At 34.8% G+C, this 22,974-nt stretch overlaps 2 protein-coding genes across 2 annotated transcripts; both read left to right on the top strand.

Annotated features, from left to right (window-relative positions):
* On the top strand, positions 1 to 4,879 carry LOC133681651 (probable beta-D-xylosidase 2). The gene is made up of 7 exons (XM_062104742.1): positions 1 to 461; positions 1,168 to 1,446; positions 2,522 to 2,691; positions 2,811 to 2,908; positions 3,108 to 3,458; positions 3,548 to 3,961; positions 4,050 to 4,879. Exons 1-7 carry the CDS (start codon positions 66 to 68, stop codon positions 4,652 to 4,654), a joined length of 2,313 nt encoding a protein of 770 aa, XP_061960726.1. The 5' UTR covers positions 1 to 65; the 3' UTR covers positions 4,655 to 4,879.
* A 12,593-nt stretch (positions 4,880 to 17,472) lies between these two features.
* On the top strand, positions 17,473 to 20,526 carry LOC133681475 (uncharacterized). The gene is made up of 3 exons (XM_062104526.1): positions 17,473 to 17,844; positions 18,047 to 18,444; positions 19,057 to 20,526. Exons 1-3 carry the CDS (start codon positions 17,737 to 17,739, stop codon positions 20,312 to 20,314), a joined length of 1,764 nt encoding a protein of 587 aa, XP_061960510.1. The 5' UTR covers positions 17,473 to 17,736; the 3' UTR covers positions 20,315 to 20,526.
* Positions 20,527 to 22,974: the final 2,448 nt, after the last annotated feature.

Raw genomic sequence — 22,974 nt, 5'->3', positions numbered from 1 at the left:
CTTCCCTTGCTCTCCATCCCCATTGAAAAACGTTTCCATATCTCTCCAAAGTGGATTACACCGCCATGCCCACATCCTTCATAATTACTCTCTCGGTTCTTTTCTTGGGTGTTTCTTTGCAAACCAGCAAAGCCCTGGACCCTTTTGCTTGCGACCCAAAAGATGGAACCAAGAGAGATTTGCCGTTTTGCCAAGTGAAGTTGCCAATACAAACGAGAGTTAATGACCTTATTGGAAGAATGACATTGCAGGAGAAGGTTGGGTTGCTAGTGAACAATGCTGCGGCAGTTCCACGGCTGGGGATTAAAGGGTATGAGTGGTGGTCTGAGGCTCTTCATGGAGTTTCCAATGTGGGTCCAGGGACCAAGTTTGGTGGAGCCTTCCCTGTGGCCACTAGCTTCCCTCAAGTCATCACTACCGCTGCTTCTTTCAATGCAACTTTGTGGGAGGCTATTGGACAGGTGAGATTTTTTAATCTTGATTAGATTTTATTAAATCATTAATTAGACTATATATATATCAAAGTAAGACGGATACTTAAAGCCATAACAGGGATTCTATCCATAGAGAGAACCTTCTGTTTCTTTTTGTTTACCTTGCACATATGAGCTGAATAGAACAGTCCTATGGAAAGGCAGCCCATATAGCATGCAAACCTCACCAAGATTTGCAACCATGCACATCATGTGTCAGCTCTGCTATACAATTTGCTCGGGAGCCCATACAAATAATGCAGGGACGCGTCTTACATGAACCAATGTACACAAACTGCTTTTATATGTGTCTCTCTCTGAGCGTGTGTTAGTTGAAAAAAATAAAAACTCTCCACAAAATTCAATGATGTAGCCACCTCTCTTTATTGCATCTCGTCAATAGCTACTGTGCCGCATTAAAGATTAACAAAAGCAAAGATACTTTTTTTCCTTTTCTCTTTCTTTTTTTTATCGAACAAAAACAAAGATATATAATATTACTGTCTTTTAAAAAAGTAGTAGCAAAAAATTATTAATTTTAATTATCTTAATTTGTGGATTCATTCTTTACCAAATGCGTATAATGCCAGGCAAGTTGCCCCCCCCCCCCCTTTTTTTTTTGAAGAAAAAACCACAGCCAATATAGTACTGTATAAATTTTATAAATATAAAAACAAACCCGTTTACCGTGCAGGTTGTGTCTGATGAAGCAAGAGCAATGTTCAATGGAGGGGTAGCTGGGCTCACCTATTGGAGTCCAAACGTGAACATATTCAGAGACCCGAGGTGGGGTCGTGGACAGGAGACTCCCGGTGAAGATCCGGTTGTAGTTGGTAAATATGCTGCAAGCTACGTTAGAGGTTTACAGGGAAGTGACGGTAACCGGCTAAAGGTCGCTGCTTGTTGTAAGCACTTCACGGCTTACGACCTCGATAACTGGAACGGGGTTGATCGGTTCCACTTTAACGCTGAGGTACAGTAAATTAATGTTTGATCTCTACGTGTATTTGCTGCTGCTATCCATCATGAGTCCTTACACGCGATATGATTGTTCATCCATTTTCTTGACTTTAATGGCAGTGATTGTTTTCACGGTTGTACCGTGTTTTAAAAAACAATGTTTTTTTTTAATTTATTATTCATTATTAAAAGAAGAAGTAGGAAATACCACCGAAGTATTGGGTAAGACATTGATTTACTGTAACAGTCGGTAGCAATAATGGAGAGGTGAGGATCAGCCTGGTTTGGCTGTCTACTTCTGCATAATTTGGGATAGGAGGGTGGTGCCGTGGTATCATCACCGGGGGATCATCAACTTGTTGATTTTGCTAATTTATTGAAGAATAAATAGTTTTAGCTTAAGGTTTCTACAATGTTGAGATAATATATATATAATCTTGAGATTGTATAATTTACAATGTTGATCATCGCTTGGAAAGCGGAAGGTGAAGTTTTTTTTTTTTTTTTTTTTTTTACACACTTGAATAAATAAATAGTTTCGTATATATATTAAATAAATTGAATTAGAATATATCTGAACCAAATTGGCCAGCACGAGCTGCAAGGCTGCAAATCCAGACCCTATGGTAATTGCTCGTCCCAATGTTACGTATTCTGTACTTTTTCCTCAAGTTATTCTCTTTGCTTAAGACAACATTGAAGAAGTCGAGCAAAGGCAGTGGAGAGAAGTTATTCCAACTTTTCAGTTTGTCTTTGTTCATTTGTCATCCTGATCATTGCTTTGGTCTCCAACATGTTTGATATTGTATAAGTTTTTGAGATTATGATTTTAATAAATAAATAAATAAATAAATGTAGTTTTTTATAACTAAAGTTTTAAGAAAAAAAATAGTGTAACATATGCAAAACTATAACGTGTATTAATTGGCTAAATTAAATATAGTTTCGTCGTCCATATTTTATCACACTACTTAATAGATCATTAATCATACACGGAGCGGAAAAAATACCACCGGTAATTCTCGCTGCTGATCACGTGCTATATGCTACCTTTCTTCATCTCACGTGGGGGAGGGGTTAATTATCAGGTAAGCAAGCAAGACATGGAGGATACATTTGATGTGCCATTCAGGATGTGTGTGAAGGAAGGCAAAGTGGCAAGTGTTATGTGCTCTTACAATCAGGTGAATGGGATCCCCACGTGTGCTGACCCAAATCTGCTAAAGAAAACTGTACGTGGTCAGTGGAGACTTGATGGGTATGATCAAATTCAAAATGCCATGCTGTTTATATATATATATATATTGATGACTTTAATCACATGATCATGTAATATACAATTAACTCTTGCAATCTACCTGCAATTACCATCCACAGGTACATTGTTTCAGACTGTGACTCTGTTGGAGTTTATTATGGGCAGCAACACTATACTTCAACCCCGGAAGAAGCAGCCTCGGATGCTATTAAAGCAGGCAAGTAGCCTTTGTTTCGTTACTCGAGTCCAATATGAACATGGAAATACCAAAAAAAAAAAAAAACCCTTTGTCAAAGAAAATATGTTGGACTTAGTGATTAAGCTCGGGCTTAGATTAATTAGTAGTAATGTGTAAACATTAGTGTTCTGGTGAAAAAAACTATAGTTACAAGTCAATGTTAATATATATCTTGCAGGTTTAGATTTGGACTGTGGACCATTCCTGGGTCAACACACGGAGGATGCTGTAAAAAAGGGCTTGCTGAATGAGGCTGAAATAAATAACGCATTGCTTAATACACTAACTGTCCAGATGAGGCTGGGGATGTTCGATGGTGAGGCATCATCACAGCTATATGGGAACCTAGGTCCGAACGATGTGTGCACCCCAGCTCACCAAGAGCTTGCCCTTGAAGCGGCTAGACAAGGCATTGTTCTTCTCAAGAATCATGGTCCTTCATTGCCTTTATCTACTCGCCGGCATCTCTCCGTTGCCATCGTTGGCCCTAATTCGAATGTCACTACTACTATGATTGGCAATTATGCTGGTAAGCGTTATTGAGCCTGGTTGAGAGAATTATTTAGACCATCTACATGCATTGATAATTAACACTTTTACTCCTGGTGTATACACTAGGTTTGGCGTGTGGATACACAACACCCCTACAAGGGATACAGAGATATGCCCAGACAATTCACCGGCAAGGTTGTGCAGATGTTGCCTGTGTTGGTGACCAGCAATTCAGCGCTGCAATTGACGCAGCCCGGCAAGCGGATGCAACGGTTCTAGTAATGGGGGTTGACCAATCTATTGAGGCAGAATTCAGAGATAGGACTGGGCTTCTTCTACCTGGACGCCAGCAAGAGCTCGTATCCAAGGTCGCCGCAGCCTCGAAGGGCCCGACTATATTGGTCTTAATGTCTGGTGGGCCTATTGATGTGTCTTTCGCTGAGAATGATCCAAAAATTGGGAGCATCGTATGGGCTGGCTATCCAGGCCAAGCTGGAGGAGCAGCCATTTCTGATGTCTTGTTTGGAATTACAAACCCAGGTTTGCTTTTAGTACAGCTTCTGCGGATTTCATATGGGGTTCATTTCATCGGGAACGTAACAGAGAATTTTTTTTTTTTTTTTTTCAGGAGGCAAGCTTCCTATGACATGGTACCCACAAGATTATATCACAAATCTGCCAATGACAAACATGGCCATGCGATCAAGCAAATCAAAGGGCTATCCTGGAAGAACCTATAGATTCTACAAAGGTAAAGTGGTGTACCCATTTGGTCATGGAATAAGCTACACAAATTTTGTTCATACCATAGCAAGTGCACCGACGATGGTTTCGGTACCCCTGGATGGCCACCGCCATGGCTCCGGAAACGCAACCATTTCAGGGAAGGCAATCAGAGTTACACGTGCTAGATGTAATAGGCTCTCTTTAGGAATGCAAGTAGATGTGAAAAACATTGGCTCCATGGATGGGACTCACACATTGCTAGTCTACTCTAGACCACCAGCAAGACATTGGGCTCCTCACAAACAGTTAGTGGCCTTCGAAAAAGTGCATGTTGCAGCAGGGACACAGCAAAGAGTGGGAATTAACATTCATGTTTGCAAATCCCTGAGTGTTGTCGACGGATCTGGAATTCGAAGAATTCCAATGGGAGAACATAGTCTTCATATTGGTGATGTTAAGCACTCGGTGTCACTTCAAGCCTCTATTCTGGGGGTGGTCGAGTCTTAAAATGTCTTGTTTCTGGTAATTATCAGTTGTACGTGGCATATTCTTCTGCATGAAAATCGCAGGCTTATGGCAATATTTTATACATTATTGTTATCCGTTGATGACGGTCCACATTAAGGGACATCTGTAGTGGGATTTTTCTGAAAGAAATGAAGGTGTGGAAACAGAACATGCCTTTCTTTTCTTTTATTTCGATGAATGACGAAGATAATATATGTCTTTTCATGGTTGGGAGTCGTAAAGAAAAGAGTATACACCAATGTACCCTCACATTTTTTTTATTTTTTTATTACTGTTAATTTAATATGTTTAAAAATATTTGAAATTATGGAAGCGTACTTTTTAAAAAGTTTTTTGTTTGAAAATGTATTAAAATAATATTTATTTATTTATTAAAATAATTTTTAATATCAACGTATCAAATAATTTAAAAATATTTAAAAAAAATCAGAACTTAGAAAAACACCATTTATGGGTTTACTGGACTTTTCTATTTATGAATCAGGTGGCTCCTTGGGCCTCATGGACTTTTCTTCGATGTAGCTAGCGACATTTTTTTTCTTCCTTGGTGATAAATTGTAGTCTGGAGAAACTTCTTCGGTTTTTTTATCGACCCGACCCGCCCATGCAAGCCCCTAGTATTTTTATTTTTTTTTCAAAGGCGAGCTACTTTTGACCCGACACAACGTCCAGGACTTCCTTTTTCCCTGGTGTACTGCTAAAAAAAATAATCAGAATGAGTCATTTCTATCAGATCCAGCAAGAACTAATCCACAACGAGGACCTAGAAAACTTCCAGACCAGGGGACTGGCCTTTCTTATTTGACCATGCAGCGGTATGGTTAGATCAGGTATAAGTTGGAGTTTGTTTTTGCATTCAAAAAGAGTTTATGAGAATATTTTTAATTTTCTCTTTTGTTTTAAATTCAATTATTTTATAATTTTATATTGTTTTGAGAGGTGTATTAAAAATAAATTTTAAAATATACAAACAATATTATTTTAATAAATTTACAATTAAATATAATTTAAAACTATTACTGACTAGCGTCCCATGTTGTTTTTCTAGCTAGGATGACATGTACAAAAACAAATAAATCATGCGTGGAAAACTATACCGAAGGCAATCTATGATGTCATTTTTTTTTTTGGCTTGTTAGAATATAAAAATAATTATTTTTTAAAGTATTTTTTATTTGAAAATACATTAAAATAATTTTAAAATATAAAAAAAAATAATTTTAAATTTGTTTTCTAAATTCACCAAACCCTGTTTACAGGGCAATATCATACATGACGAAGAACATGGGCTGTGCATTTATTAAACACAGGTGTCATTCTATACGAGTTGTGCATCAGCCATTAAACAAAAGCTTCGATTTTTCGTGCACGCGGGAAAATCCCAGCATTCGCAAATTATTAATCAACATTTTCTAAATGGGTAGCAGTGACAAGAGAGGAAGGAGTCAATTGTATACATCCTGGCTGGGCTCTTCCTGTGGGATTTACATTCATGTTCCATGTGCCTCTCTGCCTTGTCCACACAACGACCACAATCTAATAACCGAGCCTGGCATGTGCAAGGGACAGGAAGGAAAAAGAAAAGGACATTCCAGAAGCAGTATGGCGCTGGTTTTGACATGTAAATATGTGACGCAATGTGATGGTTGCTGGCTTCCTTCCAAGAACTCTGCCAGATATCAGGATCCAGTTTCTAAAGCCTCTCATCTTTAGTGACCATGCCCAAAGTACCACTTGCTAGAACATACATCCACGTGTCAGGTTGACTCATCTTCTTTCTACATCTGACACGAAGCTTTCAGGCCTATCATGGTATCATCTCATGCAATTCCATTAAAAAAAAAGTCTAGCTTCCGTATTCCATGCATAGAAAGAAGATGACCTGCATTACCTGAAAACACTACAGAACCGTGTGGCATAGAATATAGCTATAATATTTTGCTTTGATGGAAGTTTGCTTTAAATTTCTCAATTTTAAGTCTCAATTTTATTTTTATTTTTAATTATATTTATTCGGACCAGTTTACACGTATCTTAACTAAACTCTTAATATCATTAAATTAACGACTAGATAAATCTCTAATAATTTTAAAATTTATAACAATCAAATTAGTGATTTTCAAAAATAAATTCAAGATCCGACTAGTTGAGTTGCACCCTAAAGAGGCCAAGTAGCTAAAGATCTCTTGGATAGCCAAGGAAATGAACGAGGTAAACTGTCTCTCGAACAAGCCCTGTGGAAATCAATCATCACTTTGTTTTTCACCTCAAAAGATTAGCAGATCAAGATTGCATTTCAGGGACTAAAACAAAACATCGACAGATTGGCTGGATGAAAACTAGAAAAGCAACAGTGCAAGAAGGACGCTCCTTGCAACTCTCAATATGTTAAATTAAATTAAAAAATGACTATACCTGGAAAGAATTTTCTGTTCCTTTTTTTCACTTTAATCTGATTGATATCATATATGGATAAAGCCTTAACAAAGGCTGACTTCAGTGGGGATGGCTCGAAAAGATTCTCAAGACTCGGAGAGTACCCAAGGAGCCCATGGCTTCTCAAAGCTCCATGAACACCTTTTCACATTCTTCCAGGTCTCCATAATTGCAAAAGTCTGTACTTTTACCTTTAGATTTGTTTTCACTTTATCGGTCAAGGCCTAATATTGAGTGCATTTATGAAATGGTACTATTATGTGTTTTTTTTTTTTTGTCCAGAAACGGTCAACTCTAAGCCATTGTAAAAAATTTCTTGCTCGAGAAAAAATATAAGTTGGCAAGCCAAATTAATGAAAAATTAAAGTTGACACTTCGAGATTTTGAATGCAATATTGATCAAAGATGTTGAATAGTGTTGCTATTGCATGCGCATGCCGCCGCGGTACAAAAGTTTTGTCAATGGCTCAAGAGTCAGAGTTGGCTACGGACAAACTAAGGAGCCTTGACCTTGAGCGTAGCGAGGAGGCTGGTGAATGTTCTGCAACTTCGTTAAAGTTTTCAACTCATCTAGGAGATCATTTGATCGGTTTTTTTATCAAATTAGGGAATGAATTTTTTTTGAAAAGGAATTGATAAAATGGTATAATTTAACCTTGTTATACTTTAAAAACACGATATGAAGATAATTTTAATTGATGTTATGATTTTGTAACAAGATATTTATTTAAATGTTGTGATTGTGAAACATAATATAATATTTTAATTGATGTCGTGGTTCATGTCCTTAATATTAATTAAATTTTAAAATAATTTTATATTTTATTGTCTGAAACCTAGTTGTATAGAAAATAAAAAGTCGAGCTATCTCATGAAGTTAAGGATTTTAAAATAATTTCATCCTTCGATGTTAAGAATAATAACTTAATCTGAACTTGATAGATATCAATCTGAATGAGTCAATATTTTTGTATTTTTAACTTATCCACTTTTTGCCCAAAAAAAAAGGGAAAGTGTGTGGGGGTTTGCAAGAATAGTCTTGTGTGCTTAGCTCCTTTTTTTTATGTTAAAAGATATCAAGCGATATATTGTTTGCTGGTTTAAATTTTACCACCGGTTATGGCTTAAAAGTCAGGTTTTCATTTGTCACCGATTAAAAAACTCATTTTAATTTTTTTTTATTTGAAAACTCCTGAAAAACATTTTAAATACCTCAATAAATCCATTTTCAATCCCAAATCATCATTTAATCAACTAAAAACTAAAAAATCAACATGTACAAAAAAATTTATTGAGACTCGACCTATGTTTTCTAACAATAAAACAGCGAAAAAAACCTCAGTGAAATTTTTTTCATCAAATGAAACATGTCGATACCAAAATTGTTTTTTTTATTGTTGGAATATGAAAAACAAATAAATTTTCTCTCTCTTCTCTAGTTTTCCGAAGACCTTCTCTCTCAAACCATGTAATAAAAAATTTAAAAAAGAATGAAATTTGGATGTAAACTGAGAAGAGAATCAAAAGAAAGTAGGTGGACCAAAATGTATTTTTTTCTGCCACGTTGTAATTAGCCACATGGTTGTCCTTTTTTATTTAATTGCATCTCACAGCTAGAAAATTTAAAATCTATCTCCTTAAATTTGCCTCCAATCAATGTTAAAATCTGGAAAAAACAGCCAGATACAAAACACATAAAATATCAAACAAAATGATGCAATCGAGGAGGAAAAAAGTTTGATAAAAAAATAAATCATTGCTTAAATCTATAATGACAGGTGGCATAGCGCACAGGCAGATGTGATATGCAAAAACCTTAATTTATTTTGTTATTTCTTATAACTTATAATATAATTTAACATGGACATAATTAAGTACGCGGATATATTCTCCCACGATACAATATGATTAGCCGTATTTGCTTTTCAAGGGTTCTGAATGCTGTTTTTTGTCAAACGTACAAATCGCCGCCCAGAGTTTCTGTTGTCTAATTGCGTTGTCCTAATTTCGCAACGAGGGGTTTGTAATTTATTTATTTATTGTTTTAAATTATTTTTTTTAAGTATTTTAAATACAATGATATTAAAAATAAATTTAAAAAAATAAAATAAAAATCATTTTAATCATTTAAAAAAACCATTTTCAAAAACAATTTATTTGTGGTTTAATTCTCTTCAGCCACACACAGCCAAAATCAATTAGGGGGAGACAGGTTGTTTGGCCGTTAGATGCATGCATTAATTATATGCAATTTGATATTAAATATCGGAATGCCCACAATATGTATTTTTAATTTAACCACGTTTTTATTCTGTCCTTACGAGATATTTTCAGACACTTGATTCTTCGAACCAAGCAGTTATGCTAATTAATTTCAACTGTACTGCCATTGTACCATTCTTTTTTCTTTTGTTTTTTCACAAAGGTTCCCACCAATGGTAGAACGTTATTGTAATAGAATTATTAGAAGATTTTCATCATTTGGGCAATCAACATGTAGTGTCATAAACAAATGGAAGATATTTCAAAAAAAAACTGAGCCTGAAAATTGAGATAAATATACTATTAAAACATATGGTCAGAACTCTTCAAATTTTCTATATTTAATTTTAAAAATAATTAAATTATGTCTAGTAATTTTATAATTTAACAGAGTTGTACATGACACTTACGACTCGCGAATCATAAATGTCATTTGTGATTTTCTAAGCTTTATTATTTTTCTAATTATTTTTTACATTGTATTATTTTATTAATTTTTTAACTATGTTAGAGTCCTAAAAAAAACTCCATAATTCTATGCCAATAAATTTTGAGCAAGGTAGAAGCAGGACACCCCGGCTAGGCTGGCTTTGTTGGCCATTTTAAGGCTCACAAACTCACCACTAATGATTAAACTAATCACCCCCGGCCATGATCACATGGGTCACCATCTCCACGTAAAATTTGATCCACAGACGCGAGCCACCCCACGGAGCTTTTCTCTGAGTTCTGCAGAGAGAAGCATGTTCACAAGCTTTTGAAAAGAGTGTCGCTGCGCGCGCATTGGTTGAATCATCAGCTCAACGAACATGATTGGTAAAAAACACAATATACAATAAGCCAAAATTATGCCGTCAAATTAAAAAGAGAAGCTTATGTATATGCTCAGATGTCAATATTAATTATTCAAGAACCTTATCTTAGCGTGTGTTCTTTCTTTTATCAAGAATCTTTAGGAATTCCCGTAAAAATTTTGCCTCCTTGCATGCAAACATGTCTAGAGAATGGGAGCGTCTCCCACAATTAAGAATAATTTTTAATCAATAAATTTTTAATTATTATTAGTTTACATAGACTAAGATTGGCACAGGGGAGAATCCCACGATGCTGATTCCTCACCCTTTAAAAAAGGACCTTGCTGTAAGCATTAGTTATTCTTGCAATTAATTGGGTAGGTAATGGGTATACTTGCATGATTTCCATTTTTATTTCTTAAGTCGCCACGTTCTTTACCTATCCCTTAATTATTGAGCTATTCCCTTTTTGTTTATTCCGGTGGGACTTGGAGTTTTGATTCTGAATTTGATTGGATTTCAAGAGACTAGGTTGTTAGGAATTGATATAATTGTGATGGCAAATAGCTTGTTTGTGTTAAAAAAAACCAATTTAATTCAAAAGTATAAATTATTAAGTGAGGTCTAAAGATATGATTTATATTATTCTTTAATATATCTTCTCAAGTGAAAGCTTTTTAAACTTGAAACTTACACAGAATCATATTACATTATACTTAATTTTTATCAAATAAATAAGGGTGATGAAATTTGAACTTGTGACCACTTGATCATTAAAATTTTGATATCATATTAAAATATAAATTTAACTTAAAAATTTATATTATTAAATAAAATTTTATAATTTATATTATTATTTATTGATATTTCATAATGATAGCAACTGCTAAGAGAATGACTTGACTTATTTTTATTTTTTGAGAAAAAGAAACACGAGAGAGGCACCTAATTAAATTGCTGATGATTGTACGTAGAACTGTTAGATTATCCAGGTGAGTGCCCATGATTGTCATAGCTGTGAGTCCCAGTCTTGAAATCAAGGCTTTGCCGCATTATTTATCCGATATTTATAAATAAAAATGACAGGACAAAAAATTAGGTCAGGTGTTATAAGAACTCGCTAGGAAAAAAAAATTAAAACCTTGATCAACAACTAATTTCTAGATGTCTTGAATTATTAATCTCATAAACTCTGCTGAATTCTGTTCAACTCGCCTAATACGTGTGGCACAACCAGAACATTATTCAGGTATATTTAATCAATGCTTGTAGAATAACATCACAAAAAAATATTAACATTTAAATGTTAAAAAATAATATAAATTATATCTTGAGATTTTACCTAATAGTTTAAGCTATTGAGTTGATATGACTCTTCGATATAGTATCAGAGCCTTAATGATCAAGCGGTCATGAGTTCGAATCTCATTATCATTATTTATTTAATAAAAAAAATAATTACGCACAAGGTAATGTGAGTCTATACAAGTTTCAAGTCCAAATGACTTTCACTTAAGGGGATGCTTTAGAGAATAATATAAATCATATTTTGGGATCTTACCTAACCGCTTAAGCTATTGGTTGGGATGATTGTTTGATAGTAAAAATATATTTTTGATGTTTTTATATCGTTTTAATATGTTGATATCAAAAATCAATTTTTAAAAATAAAAAAATTATTTTAACATATTTCTAAATAAAAAATAATTCAAAAAATAATTGCTACTAGAATACCAAACCAGCTCTTAATTGGTGGGAAGGTGCTCAACTCTCCCTTGGCAATAACCCTTCTAATTAATTAGTTTGGTTAGCAGTGACCAAAAGAAGAAGAAGGTTTAAACCAAGTGATGGATTCTTTCAATTAATCGAACCTCCCAATTATACGAAGAAAATAAATATAAACATAATAAGAACTATGATCTGTTAGTTGTTGATACTGTTTTCGCTATCTAAACATTAACAACTATTATATGCAAATAAATTAATAACTGCCAATTATAAGGAATGACAGCCTGTGGTGGTTATGCGTGGTGGAGTCGAAAGAATTTAGAGAAGAAAACAGGACCAGCAGTTATACAAGTAAGTTTAATGCCCTATATATGTACGGACCCATATAATTTATACGTGGCAGTTCCATTTTGAATGATGATGGAGACACAGCATGTGTTCACGTGCTTTACACGTATGCTCTTCAAGTTGAATCTGTAGCGGACAGCCAATCCCATCAGTTTTAGCTATTCCTGGCCCCTTTTCTTTCAAAATAAAAACAAGCATGGACTCCAGTCCTCAGAAGACACCTGCCCTGGCCGGGAAAAATAATAAATAATAAAAAGAAATGATCGGAAGAAAATGAGTTTAGATGGAATGGAATTGATCCTGAACTGGACTGGCGGCTAAATTGTTTTTTTTAAAAAAAAAATTAATTTGTTTTTTTTTAATTATTCTTTTTAATATTTTCACATTGTTTTAAAATGATGATATTAAAAATAATTTTTTTAAAAAATATTTTTTATATATATTTACAAATAAAAAAACATTTTTAAACACGTATTTTTTTGCCACCTTATTGATTATCTCCTCCACCTAGAATTTGGATAATCTTCATTCAGAATAATAAGTTCCCCAAGCTCTCCAACCTGGAATCCTTAGCTGTATAAGAGCTGCAATATCAACGTTGATGGAAAAAACCAAGCCTTGTAGACCCCGACAGAACACCGGGTGTCCCCATTAACGTTTGTAGGTCCTAAATGACACGAGAGGAGAATAGCATTTCTTTTTTCGGCTGTTGTTCTTACATAGATTATTAGAATGTTTTTGATAGACATTAAAATTGTATATTTTGAGTTTTTTTTTTTTTGGTACTTTGATATACACATAAATAGCAAGTGACGTGTTACTTGTCCTGACTAGAGATTGATAAAAGGCAAGCTGTAATGTTTTAGATGAAGAACAAATGCATTTTTTAATTATATTTTTATCCAATAAACTAAAAAAAATATAAAAACCTTATAAAATATATTTATGATCTCAGACCATTAATAAATTGACCCAAAAACTCAGAATCAAAACTATTGTTAGGCTCAGGTCTACTAAATTGGGAAAGGTCAAGGAAAAAATACATAGGATAAACTCTATCTATTAAAATGAACTTATTGATATCAAAATTATTTTTTTTTGTTATTAAAATAAGTGTAAACAACTATTTTCTCTCTCTACTACCATAATTAAAAAAAAATATTTACCCCATTTTCTTGTAGTTGGTTATTAGAAACGAATAAATTATATTAAAAGGCTCGGAGTGTTACAAAATTTTTCCGGTCCTTTTTTTTTAACTTTGTCTCTCCTTCACAAATGTTGACAAGTGTATCATGAAATTAGGTATAGAATGCTGCCATTGAAAAAAGAAAATAAATTGGGGTAAAAGAATTAATTATCATGAATTGCTACAGGGAAATACCTAGCGATTTAGTATATGTTATAGTGTAATGTAATTATAATCATATTTAGAGGCTTGTATGTCTTTTATTATTTTTAGTTAGATAGGGTTTTTTTTTCTAACATGTTTAAAAGTTTATATAGCCTCAAATACACCTCAAATAAGTTTCCTTGCAAAAACATAAAGTTGTTAAAATAAAATTGAATAAAAAAACCAATCAACAAATAACAAGTAATCAAACGGACTTGCTAGTAGAAATCAACAAATTAGAAAAAAAAAACTAATATAGATGGGAAAAAAAAACAATAAACATGAGCACAAAATTATGTTGAAAAAAAGATTTCTTGGAAACCCCAATTCAAAACTTTTCTATTGAATATTTTCTTTTTAGGTGGTTTACCTCTACACAAGGGTCACAATCTTTTAACATGTTATCTAAACCAATTCTTTATTGTAATTAAATTTAATTATAATATTTAATTTGAATTCAATTAATAAATAAATTAAATTTAAATATTTAAAAACAATAAAATTCAATTCATTTTTATTTTATATTACCATCATCACACTAATCAATTAATTTAGTTTATTTGGTTTTGTGCCTTCAACACTAGTTACACGCTCTAATTTTATGAAAAACTTCGTTAAAAAAATTTAACCATTAAATTTATGGACTCGGGAGGGAGACTCTGTCATATGGATGATTTCTCGTAAAAATAAACCCAAGTATAATAATTCTTGTCACTAGCTATTACGGGTGAGAAAAAAAATAAAAAATCGAGAAAATTAGAAAAAAATAATTAAAAAAATTGAACAATAAAAAAAATTAATTAAAATTTTAAAAAAACTGGTCAGTTGGGTTCGGGTTTGGTTTTATAAGCCTAAAACCAAACCGAACCAAACTAAATTCAAATTGAAAAAAATCGAGTCAAACCAGAAAAAACAAAGCCAAACCGGTTTGAACTGGTTTTTATTCTAAAAAACCGAACTAAACCGAAACTAATTGGTTTGAATAAATTTTATTTTTAATTTAATTAATTTTTTTAATAAAAATCAAATCAAACTAAAAATATCCAGCTGCAATAGTCTCGTACTTGGCAAGGACCCCTCTTTCTATATATATATATATATATATATATATATATATATATATATATATAAAAGCTCTCGTGTTACGGCCTGCGAGTCAGCTAGATTGGAAGCAGATTCTCAAATTTATTAGATTGAGGTTGCAAAGCATGTTCTTCTTGAAAATCATCATAACTCAACTGACTCCAAGGTTTATGGCGAATCCCCCCCTATGCTTTACCATCTCTCTCTCTCTCTCTCTAACATTGAAGATAGGAATTGGAGGGCTGTCCTATGAAACTTGATTGAAAGATTATGATGATGGAAGTAAAATATAATTTTAATTCTATTCTATAATAGATTTCTAAACAATCAAGGGACGGCTCAACGTTGGATCCATTTTTTCTTGCCTTTTGTTTTATTTTTTTGGTATTGATCTTTGAAAACAAAAAAAGCTGATATATCAAGTGCACCTTAGGGCACGGGCCCTCAAGTCTCCATTGGTTCGAATTGACACAACTAATATAAATTTTCACTCAAACTCTGTCCTCTGGGTAAATAAAGTGCGTTTTTCTGTTTAAATTTGTTGGTGTTTCAACAAGAGTTTCACCAAAATTTGATTTTTTATATATTTTAAAATTGTTTTAATATGTTTATATTAAAAATAATATTTTTAAATAAAAACACAAAAAATAATTTTTATTGATATCCGTATATTCCATGATTTTGAATAATTCGAGGTCTCGAAAGCAAAAGTGCAGGACAATGTCATTTGTCTGCAACATCTAGCTGAATCTGGAAAATGAAGGCGTCCACTTGCTAGGTGGGACCTGACATCAAGGCAAGCCACGTGGAGACAGGCGGCGAATCATGGTGACGTGGCACGAGAATTGGGGTAGGCGCCAAGCTTGTAGGAACTGTCCTCCACCAGGAGGGATTGCGGGCCTGATGCGGCGGGGTCCAAGGGAAGGAGCCTTTAGGACAAACCCATCTGGCTGCTATCCATATTCATGTGCATTCATTAATCAATGTGAGTGAAATAAAAAGCAAAGCGAAGCCCCTCAAGAAAAGCATTATTCCCGTGCCTTGCGAGAGAAGAGTCAGTCACCTTCTCCTCCTTACAAGGACGCTTCAGCAGCACCACTAGTTCCTCCTCGCTCTTCAAATAATTGCCATCAAACACCTGCCATCTTTCTAATCCCCCCTCAGTTAGTGCGATCCCGTTTGCAAACAAGACAGATTATTTATTTTTTTAACTTCAGTAAATTAAAACTATTTAAAAACATAAAATATTTATAAAATATAATTTAAACTGAGTTTCCAAACACAACAGAGAATAAAGTTAATAAAACCAATAAAAATGTTTGGTGGCGAGAAAAATGTAAGTGGCTTCCTCATATTCAATTAAACATGGCTGAAAACTATCATAAATATGATGGATTGATGTCGCGGAGAGGGGAATTGCCTAATAAGTGCAGCAACGAACTAGTGCTCTGATCATTATTTTTGCATTGCAAAAACAAGAAACGAACCAAATACAGAGCATTGAGAGTGCTAATATGAGCATGGAGGACACAGTAAAATACAGATTGGAAGAGCCAGGAAGCTCCGGCATGGTCGATCTTGCCGATTGCCTGTAACTACTGCAATCGACCACTTTCTCAGGCATTAGTTAAAAGAATCCGCTGGTAAATCTGCAATACGGTACCGCTGTAGAAACTGTGAAGGCCAACACCTATTTGGTCCATTTTTGGTAGGTATATAATAAATTCATTGAACGAAAAAAAATAATAAAAAAAGAGCTCTCCCTGAGGTTTCTTCAGGACAAGAGGGCAAATGGGTACATCGAAGGAGAACAAAAATAAATAACTGTAGAGATTTTACACCATCTTTACTTGCTTACCTTTTGGGGCAATTTGTTGGCTTCTCATCCTTTCTTTCAACCCCCCTGTAGTCGAACCCGAGGACGGAGGACCCGTGATGGGTGACCGTCTATACCCTGTAACAATCATGAACATCACCGTTTACACCCAGTTGACAATTTTTCTTTATAGGATTATGGTGTGAATTATAATTTTACACAGTAATCTTTTTTAAATATATTAAAATATTTTTATTTTTAATATAATACATCAATATTATATAAAATCACCATTTGATATCAATTTAATATTTTAATTAAACTAAACACAATTTTAAAATACATTCAAATATAACAACAACGAATATAATACTTAATAAACATTCATAATATATTGTAATAATGATTGTTTTTAAAATTATTATTTTTTTATAAATGGAAATACATTAAAAATAATTTTTTTGCATTATCATATTAAAATAATTTAAAAATAAAAAAATAATTTTTAAAAAATAAAAGATAAAATAATTTTGAAAAAAAAACTGTTAAAGGAGAGGAAGAAGGTGTGGTAGGCTGTGATCTCTTTCTATATTGAATTTAAATAAATTCAATGTTTATAATTTTATTAAAAATTAAATCTATGATTTCTTTGATAATATTAAAAAAACAACAACTATTTAAGTTAAAAATACATTGAAGTGGAATTAATGGTTGACAAATTTTAGATTAAAAATTCGTTATAAAATTGCTTTGTTTTTTTTTTAAAAAAAATATATAGGGTAATGCATATAGTGTTATAGGTCACATAGCCATAATGAAGAGAGAGAGAATCTCTTGGTGGGGTGCCAGCTATGAAGTTGAAGGATCAAAGCTTTCTCTGAGGTCAAAGCTGGCAAAATATTTTTTTCTTTTCCTTGAAGGCCAGGCCAGGGCCTCTCTCTCTCTCTCTCTCTCTCGTAGCTATAAACCAGCCGAGCTTCTCTATCTTATTTTACAATACGCTTGAAACACAAAAAAGATTTTAAATCCAAAGATCAACCCTCCCTCTCCCTCCCTCTCTCCACTCTGTTCCCATTTTCCCTCTCTCTATTTCATTCCCTTGCTATATATATCTCTTCTCCTTTATATTTTACAACCAAAAAAAATATATGTGCTTTGAGAGAGATAGAGAGAGCCTGACTTAGAAAGAGAGAGGGAGTTGTTGATGGTTGATTCTTCTTCTTCAACTAGTAAAATAACAACCATGACCACCTCTACTTCTCCTTGTCTTAGTGGGAATGAAAAGAAGCACTGGTGGCTTAGCAACCGAAAGGTAATGGTTAACACCCTGACTCTTGATCAAGAGGATCTCTGTTTGACATTGTAATTGGCTTTACATTTCATTTATTACGCTTGATTTGATCTCTTTCTCAAATGGGTTCTTCTCATTTGAGGTCTTTTTTCCCCCTTCATCATATATATTCCTCGTGTGAAAGTTAATGTTGTAATGCGTGTACTTTGGTGTGATAATACAGATTGTGGACAAGTACATTAAGGATGCAAGAAACCTGATTGCAAGCCAAGAAAAGAGCGAGATTGCGTCCGCTCTTAACCTTCTAGACGCGGCACTTGCACTATCTCCTCGCTTTGAAGTGGCTCTAGAGCTCAAAGCAAGATCTTTGCTTTATCTTAGGCGATTCAAGGACGTGGCTGATATGCTTCAGGACTACATTCCTAGCCTTAAAATGGCAAACGACGATTCGGGCTCAATTTCTGCTTCTGATAGCTCTTCCCAACAGCTTTCAAGAGAGCGAGTTAACTTGTTGCCTTCTGAGAAAACTGATCCAAGTTTCAAGTGTTTTTCTGTTTCCGACCTGAAGAAGAAAGTGATGGCCGGACTCTGTAAAAACTGCGATAAAGAAGGGCAATGGAGGTAAATTCCTCGGTCTCTGTTTCGTTTTTAACATTGTAGTGTCCGGTTTAACTCTCAATGACGTTATTTATTGTCTAGATCGGTGAATATGTTTCTATTTGGTTTGAGTAAATGCACAGGCAGCCATGTTTTTTTCTTCCCTATCTTTTTTTTTCTTCTAGGACACGGAGGTGGTAGCCATAAGTGAATTTGTTTTAACTTTTAACCTCCTTAACAAAGGTGTTTTCTTTTTCTCGGAACTTGACTGATTCTCCCAAAGAAAATGTTATCTTTTCTCATAAAGGCTAATCTAATGAATGGCACACGGCTTGCCATGTTTTAACATGATTTGGTCATCTTTTGAGGTCAAAAGTAGAAAAAAACCACGATGGCTAGCTGTGCATTTGCCTAAATCATTATAGTATTTATTCTATTCTATTTTACTAGGTTGTAATCGATTGCAATTAATTAGTATTTTCTTTTATAATTGACTGATTAAAAAACCGGAGTTGAATTATAACTTGAGGTCTTGATTAGTTTGGTAAAACACTCCAAAATCTACCAGTCAAACAGGTTAATAACTTGAAAATGAAAAAAAATTACTAACTCGATCATTATCCAATATTGTTACAGGTACTTGGTTTTAGGTCAAGCTTGTTGCCATCTAGGTCTAATGGAGGATGCCATGGTGCTTCTCCAGACCGGAAAACGCCTGACAACTGCTGCATTCCGCCGTGAAAGCATTTCTTGGTCAGAGGACAGCTTCTCTTTCTCCAACTTTCCAGTCTCTAGTGATATATCCACATCGACAGCCCCACCGACCCCACCGAGAAATTTAACCGAATCCGAAAGCATCCCACAACTCCTTGCCCACATCAAGCTCCTTCTTCGCCGCCGCACAGCCGCTTTGGCAGCCCTGCACGCTGGCCTTTTCTCTGAGGCCATCCGCCACTTCACCAAGATCGTGGAAGGCCGACGTGGGGCTCCACAGGGATTCCTTGCTGAATGCTATATGCATAGAGCTTTTGCATATAAAGCATCAGGAAGAATTGCAGAGTCCATTGCTGATTGCAACAAGACTTTAGCTTTAGACCCCACCTGCATTCAGGCACTTGATACAAGAGCTTCTCTTCTAGAAACAATACGCTGCTTGCCTGATTGTTTACATGATCTGGAGCACTTGAAACTATTGTATAATTCAATCCTGCGGGACAGGAAGCTACCAGGTCCTGCTTGGAAGCGGCATAATGTTGGGTACAGGGAGATTCCAGGTAAACTTTGTGCATTGTCTACCAAGATTCAAGAATTGAAGCAGAGAGTTGCTTCTGGGGAGACTGGAAATGTTGATTATTATGCTTTGATTGGATTGAGGCGTGGGTGTTCGAGATCCGAATTAGAGAGAGCTCATTTATTATTGAGTTTGAGGCACAAGCCTGACAAATCTATAAATTTTATTGAGAGGTGCGAGTTTGCAGATGATAGGGATCTTGATTCAGTAAAAGACCGTGCAAAAATGTCTGCCTTGTTGCTCTATAGATTGCTTCAAAAGGGTTATTCTAACGTGATGTCAACAATCATGGATGAAGAGGTTGGAGAGAAGCAAAGAAAGAAAGCTGCAGCTGCTTTGCAAGCAGCTCAAGCAGCAGCAATTCAAGCACAACAAACAACACAAAATGCCAAAATGCAATCGAACCCATCTGCTGTGGAGATTTCTGGTTCTGATAGGATCAATTGGAATGACAATAAAGTGTCATCTGCATCTGCAGGGAGCACCGCTGCACCTGTCTTTCAAGGGGTGTTTTGCCGCGACCTTGCTGCAGTCGGGAATTTGCTATCACAAGGTGGGTTTAGCCGTCCAATCCCAATGAAATTCGAGGCATTGAGCTGCTAAATAATTGGTTGCTATAAACAAGTTTCTTGAGATGTTACCGGTAGTGGAAATCTCTGGTTCGTTTTGTACAAACAGACATAAATTTAGGCAGCCGGAAAATTTTGTCCCCCTTGTGTTCTTTCTTAATTGCGCTTCTACTACTACTACTTGTACAGAATTTCCAGTACCGAATTTTCTATTTATGGATCTATATGCTTTACTGCTTAGGTTAAGTTTGGAATTGCATTAGTACTGGTGTTTTCTCATTCACTCTTGTTTCAACTCTTTTGGATGCGGAAAAGATGGGTTTTGGTACCCACGTGTAGCCTTGGATGCTGAGAAGCTGGCTTTGGCTTCTCTCTGGTGTCTGATCTGTTGCATTTAATTTTCCCTTGTTAGTTTATCCATAAACTGACACATCTGACATTGCACTAGATTTCATTAACTTGGCAATGCCACATAAGGTTTTCCTTTATCCATTGGGTTGGTGAAAAAAAACCCTGTAACCAAGGAGTGTGTGCAATAATCCTATTGGTTTTGGAGCACCCTTTGTGAGTTTTATGGCTTTGAATGCAACTTATTATAAAGTCATGGCCCTATCCTGATGGTGGAAACTGCAGCAGAAAAGGGACCATGTCAAGTATCTCCCAACGGAAAAGGGACAGTCAGGTTTTTTTCAGGACTGGCTGATACAACGAAAGAGAGGGGTCATCAACACTCAAGGTAAGAAAAATAAGTTGGCTTGGAAAGGATATGTCAATTCAACGTACACTTTGCATAATTCCTGCTTTGGGCTCTGGTTTCCACACATTTGTATCCAAAGTGTACAAATAATGACTGGCTGAAGCGAAGTGTGGAGCGATGATGGTGATTGGCCTTTTATGTCTCTGCGAGGAGTGGACTCTTAAGATGGTTGCTGTCAGTTAAATTTAGGGCATGTTTGGCTAACCTCTTTTCAATTATGAAAATATCAAATTAATAATTTTTATGTTTCGATTATATATAAATAAACCTTGGATCATATCAGGAGTAACTTGTTGATTTGTTGAAATGGTTTGAGATTTATGTTACATTAAAAGGTGGCATCATTATGTTTGGATTCCTATTTCATCCAAAGAAATACAGTAATTTCTCGCCATACCAGCACAATAATTTTTTTTTTACTAAACTAGCACACGGGGGTAGAAAATTCCCAAAGAAATACTGGGTTAAAACATTTCTCGTAGCTGTTACTGCCATTCAAGTACTTGCCACTACTATAGGGTGTTCTTACTGTGGGAAATATTTAAGATTAAGAAAACAGATTAGCAATATTATTATTTGAACTGAAAACTAAATAATCAAATATCTTTCTAATCTCGTTCATACCTAAGATGAGTGAAGTTTACGATTAAGAAAGACTGTCTGCTCTAAATTTGAACGACGATTACCCTCAATTATTGACGAAAAAATATTTCTAATTAGCTTCATATATAGTGCATGCATGGTCTTAATTTCCATGCAAATCATGACCAAGAAAAAGAGAGGAATAAAATTAAACATGATATTAGCTGGATGACCATATTAATATAATGTGTGCCTTGTTAACCATGAACACAAATGGCAGAAGTCGGCACATTATATCTGTGATATTCCCTCTGTTCACTTTTAAGCAGAAGAAAAAAAGAGCTCCCAAACCTACCAAAGCACTCAAATAGTCAAAAGTGCTCTCTCTGTCTTTCCTTGCAAGTGATCTGAGAGCTTCTTTTATCCTGATAAAATGGCTTTTCCCCTTCGTCCTTCCACGCTACTCAACAACTTTAATCTTTCCACCCTTACAACCCCTCGTCCAAAATGATCGCTATGATTTCGAGCACTGCAATATGTAATTAATTAGTCAAAATACGATTTAAATCCAGCACTACTGGCTAATATTTCTCTCTCACTCGTTAACTCTTAATGAAGTCTCAATTATTTCATGCATGGTATTGCATGGGATGTGTAGAACTTGCTCTGAACCTGTACAGTACTATGATGTATCCGATGAATTTTATGACACTTCTTCTATCTGTAATTAAAATGGATGATAGCAAAAAGGGTGTGATTATTCAGTATCAGTACAGCTCCTTCGCGTGACTTACACATAAACAACTGCTCGTTAATTATAAATTAATTAGAGACAATGCCATGTATACAAATTGTGCCTAGAACGTACTATGAAGGTAGCTAGGGCAGCCAAGGCAGGGAAATAGCCATTAATTGGCAGTTTTTTTAAAAAAAATTGAATTTATTGAGTTTATAATTCTTTCTGAAACATTAAAGTATACAATCTAACGGTATCTAAAAATCATCATATTTCTTGGACAAGCTTGGAGAGCACTCGTAGACAAAACCCTAACTCATTCAACTTAAAAACAGGTATGTAATGCCTATGTAAAGATCAGCATCAAAAATAAATGAGCTTGAGCTTGTAGATGAGCCTAAAATGCTCATGGACGAGCCTGTCTCCCTAACTTCATGTTTCGGAAACATTTAGTATAAGTGATCTCATCTTCTGTTAAGGTTGTTTATAGACGCTCGATCTCCTAACCTCCTGAAGCTTAGTACGACACGAATCAAGTATATTAATAGCCAGGACATGTGCTATCTCATTGACACCTTTACAAGATATAAATATTGCTCCCCGAGCCTCTCGTAATAAA

This window comes from Populus nigra, chromosome 2 (genome assembly GCF_951802175.1).
Source record: "Populus nigra chromosome 2, ddPopNigr1.1, whole genome shotgun sequence".
In the NCBI taxonomy this organism is placed as follows: Eukaryota; Viridiplantae; Streptophyta; class Magnoliopsida; order Malpighiales; family Salicaceae; genus Populus; species Populus nigra.
This window is presented reverse-complemented; position numbering and strand designations above follow the sequence as displayed.